This window comes from Phlebotomus papatasi, chromosome 2 (genome assembly GCF_024763615.1).
Source record: "Phlebotomus papatasi isolate M1 chromosome 2, Ppap_2.1, whole genome shotgun sequence".
Lineage (NCBI taxonomy): Eukaryota > Metazoa > Arthropoda > Insecta > Diptera > Psychodidae > Phlebotomus > Phlebotomus papatasi.
The window spans coordinates 100723535-100731960 of NC_077223.1; the positions used below are offsets into that span (position 1 = coordinate 100723535).

The window sequence follows — 8426 nt, forward strand, 5'->3', positions numbered from 1 at the left end:
CTAAATTCAAAGTAATTTTTCTCAAAAACGGCATTGTGCAAGTTAATGAAATTTTAGTATATTGTAGTCCAGTCTAAGACGTTTCCAAAATGGTGCGTATGTGCGCTGTGGTTTCAATAGAACCGGAGATATGAGGGGTCAAAGTTTACGAAATTCAAAAAATCATATCTCCGGTTCTATGTGACCGATTTTGATGAATGAGGGCTTAAACGAAAGATCTCACCAAATGCTACAACTTTCTAGAATATTTGAACTTCGTGGGACCAACACCAGGGGCGCCACAGTCGAAAAACCAATTTCAATATCACATAACCTTAATTATCTCGACTGTCGCTAAACCGATTTTGATGATTACTTCGACATAATTATAGAGGACATTTGTCTCTACATTTCGTCCATACATCATTTTCCGGTCAGACTACGCTATCACTCCGATTTTGCCGTTTAAGTGTGAAAAAAATGATTTTTTCCATAATAACGCTTTGAAATCACTCAGATGCCAATTTGACTGCCTCTACTCCACCAAGACACTTAAAATAGGGTTTTAAATGGAAAGTCCCGCAAAATACAACAATTCTTTGATTTAGTTGAAGTTCAACAAATGAACACTTGGGGCACTCTGGATGAAAAAACGAGTTAAGAAACAAAAAACCTCGATTATCTTGGCTTCTGAGTAATCGATGAGATCATTTTCTATGGAAAAATTATAGAGAACATTCTGGTCTACATTTCACCCATATAACACTTTTCTGTCAGTTCATCCAAATCCTTGATATTTTGGTTTAAATACAAAATTTGTATAATTTCACGAATTTGATTCAAGATAACTGAATGGCGTCTCCCAACTTCAGCTCTAAATCGAATTTGCATGCACTCCGAGTTAGCTCACGTTAAGAATCTCACCTACATAAGCCGGTTAGGATTATCTGTCCCTTTTGCTATCCAATTCTAAATACTTTGAAAATTTTGATATTCGATTCTAAACGCTTCGAAGGTTTCGATTGCTGATTTTAAAAGCTTAGAAGATCTTGATAACTGATTTTGAACAATTCGATATTCTAAAAGCTCACTCTGAACTCTTCGAAGATTTTGATATCCGTTTCTCAACGCTTCGAATTTTTTTGTATCCGATTTTAAACGCTCTATCAATTTTAACATCCGATTGCAAATGCTTCAAAGAATTTCATATCCAATTCTAACCTAAATAATTCGAAAACTTTAATAGTTTTTTTCCTTAAACCTATCAAAACCATTCATGTCTGATTTTAGACTATTCGAAGATTTTAATGGCTTACTCTAAAGATCTTGGTATCCGATTCTAAATACTTCGAAGATTTTAATATCCGATACTAAATCCTTCGAAGACCTTCATATCCGATTCTAAACACTTCATAAATTTAAGGCATTTTAGGATCCAATTCCAGAAGCTTAGATCTGGTAGTGATGTCAGTCGGCAGCCGCATCTAAGCATATTCGAGGAGAAATACATTAAATAGAAAATTGAATTGAATTAAAAGAATTTTACATTAAATTCTAAACACTCAAAATTCTAAACGATTTGAAAAATAAATACTTTTTTCCTAAACCCTTCACGATCTTGATATTTAATTCTACATTATTCGAAGATCTTATTAGCTTACTCTAAACGTTTAGAAGATTCAATATCCGATTCCAAAGACTTCATAGATTTCAATATCCGATTATAAACGGTTTGAATATCTTAAAATTTGATTCAGATTTTTTAAAATTGATTATGAAAAGCTTCGAAGAATTTTGATATTCGATTTTAAACGCTCGTAATCGTAAATGACTCGAAAATTGCAATAGTTGTGTCTTAAACCTTCTACGATCTTAGTAACTTATCAGTTCCAACGTTCAACTCCAAAACCTTAAAAAAAAATTAAATCTAGAAATATTGGTTTCAGAATTGCAAATCTTGATGTCCACAAGGTTTGTGTCTTGGATTTCAAGATTCCAAGACATTTGACAGATTTGACATCTTGATCTTGATTTTTTGATTTCAGAATACCAAAATCTTGAAATTTTCTTGATCTTGATCTTGATATTGGTCTCAGTATTGAAGCCATTATTTAATTTTTTTTTTTAATATTTTTATTGTTATTTTTAATTTTATGTATTTCTCAATTTAATTTCTTGTTTATAAATTCTAGTGTCCACAATTTTACAAAGTTTGTAAAAAAAATATATAGTAAATATTTCCTTTTTTTGTTTTATCCGTCACGAGTGGATTATAAAAAACGAAATGAAGATTTTAAGATTATTTAGAACAAGTTTAAACTAATCTTTGAGTTACACCCCAGTTCTAATAATCATTTAGCATTATGATTCTTTAAAATTTGGATAAAAAAGATATTCCACTAATCTTGCACTTGAAACTTTATGTCGTTCTTGTCCCACCTTCCCCTATATTGGGGTAAATGATGCTTGGGGAAGAAAAAGGTGTGCAAAAAAGGAATTTTGGAAAGGGAAATTCCTCCGAATCAAATTGCAAAGCATCGGTGGAATTTCTAAAGACAATTTAACATACCAAAATGTAACACAAACACAATTGCTCTTACCTCCTCCAATTCCTCAAAATACGCTTTAATCAGGCATTTCAGCCTTTTACTATTGTTAGCAATTTGGAGAATATCCTCTGGCAGAGTGATGTTATCCTTCAATAGTGCCACTGTGACCTGAGGGAGAATTGTAATTGTGGGTGGTTTCTTTCACCTGCTAAAGCATAAGGACATAAGGATCGTGGGAATGGGCTGGGAATTTTGATTGGTACATCCAAAAGGGAGAAAGCAATTAATTGTCTTTGGCAATAATTGCTCCTAATGGTGGAAATATTTTCCTGCCTAGAGATGTGTGCGTGTGTTGCTCTAAAACCCTTATCATAATATGGCTTTTAGCTTCTGAAAAGAACACCCTTAAAGTTTGTCAAAGCTTTTTGCGTAACTCAGATTAAATCTAGGGAACATTTTCAATGCCCAATGGTTGCCCTAAGATAGCTAAAACAATGGTGTTAATTACTTTTGCAATGTATCTTGAGAAAAATCTTGTCAAAAACTTTCTGTGGGATTAAGTCAAAAGCATAAGATTAATCATCTAAGCCACATTTATTAAAATGTCAGATTCTTCTTTGGAGGATGAGGACGCATTGATTGTGTAAAGGTCGAACCTTTTGTTGTATTTTATTTATGTGGAAATCCTACAGAATTTTATATAAATTAAGATAATTCAACAAATTTTCTTATTAATATCTTTCTTTAGGGCTTATTCAACCTTTGAAGTGTGTAGGGTAAAATTGTAAAAACAAAATCTGAACATAACAGAATATTTAAAAAAAAAGAAAAACTCACAATGGAAGGGAAAAAGGTGAAATTAATAAATAAAATAAGAGATATTTATAGATAATTATAAATAAAAAATTCAAAAATTATTATAATGAGTTCATTTTTTCAAAAGTTTGGAATATCTAATGGACTGCTCAATAGGGGGGATTTTTTTCCTATTTTTAAATGGAACTGAATTGAGGAAATCATTGCATTATGATAAGCCTCCATTCCTTTTGAAAATAGGAGAAAAAAGCTCAATTTCAAAAGTACCCCATTTCAAGGGTACCCCCTTTTCCCCTATAAGAATTAATGTTCAACATGGTAAATTAGGAAGAACCTATTAAAAGTACGTTTCATATCAGTTACTAAAAGTTTTATAATCCTGCTTTCAAAGCCTGTTCTATGCTTACTTGGTTTTATTGTTGTCATACTCTCGAATTTATCCTCATGACCATGTCACATAAAAGATTAATATTAAGATTAATACTTTCTGAACTGCGAGAATGACAACAAAGGATAGCAAGTGTTTTATCTTACTTCTCTCTTGTGTTTGGCTCGAAAACTGACCGAATTACAATTGTCACGCATGGAAAATTGCTCGAATTGCTTGTAATATGATTCAGACCTATACGAATAGACCTTTCTTGACTTTTTCTCTTTAATTCTTCACAACCTTTCGAGGATGGATCATCAGGTTTCGAATATTCGGTGTCAGTCTATTGGATGGTGACCTTGAGAGTGAAGATTTGTAAAATTTAGAAACCTGAATTAGAATTTTTAGAAACCTGATGAAGAGGACATCCATCCTCGAAACGTCGTGAAGAATTATAGAGAAAAAGTCAAGAAAGGTCTATTTCTCCGTTCACAATATGCTACAACCTATTTAGGATAAGTATGCCAAATTTTGGAATAGTAACAAATAATCAACACAGTTCCAAGTTTGAAATGCAATATTTTTTAATACATATTGAAATTTCTTATTACTTCTTTTTTTAGAAGGGTTTTTTTTGGAACCTTGTAAAGTAATTTATCATCTTTGTTTTCTTTAAATCGGTTCCTAAAATATTGAAAGATTAAAAAAAAAATATATTGACATTGTTTTGGGTGGTATTCCGGCCACTTTGAGTGGAATTTCGGCCGCCTTGTTTGTGACCGCCTTGTGCCAAATAACGGATAGAAAATTGTAAAATGTCATATGGAACGAGTTTAATAATTAATTTAATACATTTATATGCCTTATCAAGCCTAATACAAAGTGAAACTATTTTTCACTTTTCCTTGTAAAAAATTTGCAAATATTGCACCGTGACTTAAACAAATTTGCTCGTAGTTCTTGTATTATTTCGGCGAACATTATGAAATATGTATTTTTAGATAGCTTTTAAAGCACAATATCGAAATATATCAGACTGATAAGTCAATTCTCTTTAGGAAAAAAGTTCCCAATAGACTCCAGTGCCTATATGCGACAACGTATGGAAAAATGAAATGTCGAGAGGCCTCTGCCTTAGAAGGTCCGAGATCTTCCGTGTAATTTATCCTGAAGACCTGAAGATTTGACATTGGTACCTGATATTAACGCGCAGATTCCCTAATCCATTTGTTCATCCTGAACTCTTCCAAGACCTTTTCTTTGGACCTTTTATAACAGAGCAATTGTAAAGGAACTAAAAAGAATAAGAATTTTGGGAAAGTAGAAGATGTGGCCGAAATAGTAAACATCAACTTAACTGGAGAGACGCTCACAAAATGTCTCTTTTTTGACACGAAATACGTGATTCAGCTGGGAAATTTCACTTGGAATCTAAAGACCGATTCCCTATTAACATGAACCACAACTATTTATAATGAAGACTAATCAATTTTAATGAAAAACCTCAAAGAAAAATATTTACACTTCACTACAAATTACTAGACTGCCAGCAACACAAGCGATCTCTCACATTTTTTGTAAGACTCTTTCCATACTGAAGTTTCTATAACACAATTTTGATCCAAATTATAAGGTAAAGTGCCCTCTAGTCGACCGGTTCCTCAATTCGACCGGTAGAGTCATTTATTCAATTTACTTATATTTGCACTATTATTTGGCATATGATCTAACATTAATAGGTTGTATAAATAAATACGAATCAGTGACAATTTTTTAGAAATTCACCATTATAACATTCAAATATTGACCACCGGTCGAGTCGAGGAACCAGTCGACTCGAGGGCACTTTACCTTACTCAAAATTTAACGATTTTAATTCATTCTTTAATTCATTGTTACATTCTAAAAAGAATATAAGGGAAGAGTACCAGCGATCGGCAGTTTTCCTCGGATCGTCAGGTTAATACCACATTGTTACTCCAAATTAAATTATTTATTAAAAATCATTAGCTACTTTTTACCTTTTAACTCTCACAAGAATACAGTGCATTAACTCAGATTTAATTTATAAAACCAATTTTCCCTGAGACACTTGATTAAATTCGTGACGATCCGAGGTACAGAGTGCAAGTTTGCAATTACATATATTTTTTATTAATTTATTGTAAAAATTAAAAATTCAAAAGCACAGATATAGTTAAAAGGATCACTAATGTATAAATTAGCATACATAAAAATACCAAATAATGTTTTGTGGATTCTATTTTCAACTAAACATGAAGCATGTCTCTTAACATTCCGATCCGGGGTACTCTTCCTTTATATTTAAAAGGAAAAAGTCATTGACTATTCAAAGAATCATCTCCATAATTTTAATTAATTTGATTGCTTAGCCGAAGTTACACTCAAAGTGGCCGAAATTGAAAGCTGGTTGAAATTTGGCACACTTACCCTAATTATAAATTATGTTAGCAAATTCAGCTCTGTTTTAACAAAAATAAGAATACGTTAATTGCCGGATGAGAGAGTACAGCCCAGAATAATAGAAAGCTTTTCTTTCCAGAGCATTCAGTGCCCTATGTACCTTCCACAAAGGTTAAAATGTCAGGTTTCTGGGGCTTTGTCTTTTCTGACGGCTAAAGGAATATCAAAAAAAAATAAATAAATAAAATTCTTTTTGGCTACTAACTCTCTATTTTGGAGCATTTTTATGGTGAGTTTTCACTGAAGGCTCTAGGTAGTAAAGTTTTTTTATTTTACGCTGAACTCTCCCATCCGTTAATCACCCGATTATCGATTTTGGTAAATTGTCACATCGCGTCGATCCCTAACCATTTTTATTAAAGCTCTGTTTTAGTGACCAAATACTTAAATAAAGCAAAAAACAAATGGTCAGTAAAAAGTCAAAAGTGCTCAGCAGAAAATCAAATTTGATCAGCAAATAATTCGAAATAATCAGCAAAAATTTTCAATTTTGTCAGTAAAAAGTAAAATTTTGTCAGTAAAAAATTAAATTTGGTCAGTAGAAAGTTAAATTTGGTCAGTAGATATATTCGAGTTGATCAGTAAAAAATTAAAAATTAATCAGCAAAAAATTAAAAATGGTCAGTAAAAAGAAAATATGGTCAGTAAAAATTTAAAAATGAGCAGCAAAAATATTCGAGTTGATCAGCAAAAAATTAAAAATGAGCAGTAAAAAAATTTATAAAGCAGTAAAAAATTAAAAATGAGCAGTAAAAAATAGAAAGTGATCAGCAAAAAATTAAAAATGATCAGTAGAAATATTCGTATTGATAAGTGAAATATTAAAAAGTGGTCAGCAAAAAATTAAAAAGGATCAGTAATTTGCTGACCACTTTTTATTTTTTACTGCTCATTTTTAATTTTTTGCTGCTTTTTTAAATATTTTTACTGTTAATTTTTAATTTTTTACTGCTCAGTTTAAATTTTTACTGACCACTTTTTTATTTTTTACTGACCACTTTTTGTTTTTTACTGATCATCTTTTACTTTTTGCTGATCATGTTTAATTTTTTGCTGACCACTTTTCATTTTTTACTGACCACTTTTTGTTTTTTACTGATCATCTTTTACTTTTTACTGACCATGTTTAATTTTTTGCTGACCACTTTTCATTTTTTACTGACCGCTTTTAATAAAGTACTGTTCTTTTTTAATTTTTTACTGATCTTTTTAAACTTTTTGCTGCCCGTTTTTTTTACTGACCATTTTTTTAGTTTTTACTGATCATTTCGAATTTTTTGCTGACCAAATTTGACTTTTTCCTGCTCGTTTATTCAATGCCCTTAAATAATCAAAAATGTTTTTCTCAATTTCTTTCAAGAGTTTTAATTCTCCTAGAAAATGCTTCACAACTCTTCTCTTCCAATACCAAAATGGGGCCAGTAAACTCTTCAATCAAAATATCAAACCAGTTAAATTCTTTCTCTTGCTCCTATACAGAAGGGTTTGAGAATGAAAGAAAACCTTAAATTTACTAAAATAAAACCTTTAGGGCCGTGGTGTTGAAAATTTGCGTGGTCGATCTATTAAATTTATTCTTTGACCGCAGTTACTTTAAGAAAAAATTTCAATTTAGTCTGAAAGGTTTCACAGACCATTCATCCTTTTTTTTTCATCCTTACCAACATTATTCCAAATGCTTAACCTAGAAATAAGGTAACATTGTGGAAGGGTGAAAAATTCTCCGTGGGAAGGTATATATAGCAATTCTGGAAGATGGTAGTCATAATTAAAAATAAACACATCTGCAGATCTACTTATTTCTTATGAAAGAACTTCCCTTGATTACTTTTGCAGTCTTGGTAGAGATGTTTTACCAAGTCTTTCCAACAAACAGAAATACATCACTCGTAAAAATCAATTTCAAACATTTCTTGTACAATTCCATTCACTTTTTGGTATTATAGACTCAAAAGCGACTGATTCATTTAGTCATCCTTTCCAAACCAACTCGCTTTTTAGGACAAGATTTATTGTCTGCTTCTGGAATTTACTAAGAAACTCCAACACTTTTCTTGTATTTCCTTTGCAATCTCATCCCAATAATGTTTGCTAAAACGTTCCCAATGGAAATACAACTCAATTGAGAGTGGGTGGGCAAATTTTTTTTTGTTTAACAAGGGTGATCGCTTTCCCACGATTTTTTTCCTCTCGCATGAAAAATCACCCCCGGAACTTTCTGGTGAGAT

The 8426-nt window shown here is 31.5% G+C and overlaps 1 protein-coding gene across 1 annotated transcript in view; it reads right to left on the reverse strand.

The window, feature by feature from the left end:
• LOC129801105 (diuretic hormone receptor-like) overlaps positions 1–7865 on the reverse strand; it is a 28872-nt gene extending 21007 nt beyond the window's left edge. Inside the window, exons 1-2 of the mRNA XM_055845867.1 lie at positions 7860–7865; positions 2580–2696 (exon numbers count right to left, since the gene is read on the reverse strand). Of these exons, the coding sequence (XP_055701842.1) occupies positions 2580–2696; positions 7860–7865 (123 nt within the window). The remainder of the gene's footprint in view (positions 1–2579; positions 2697–7859) is intronic.
• Between the last annotated feature and the right edge of the window lie 561 nt (positions 7866–8426).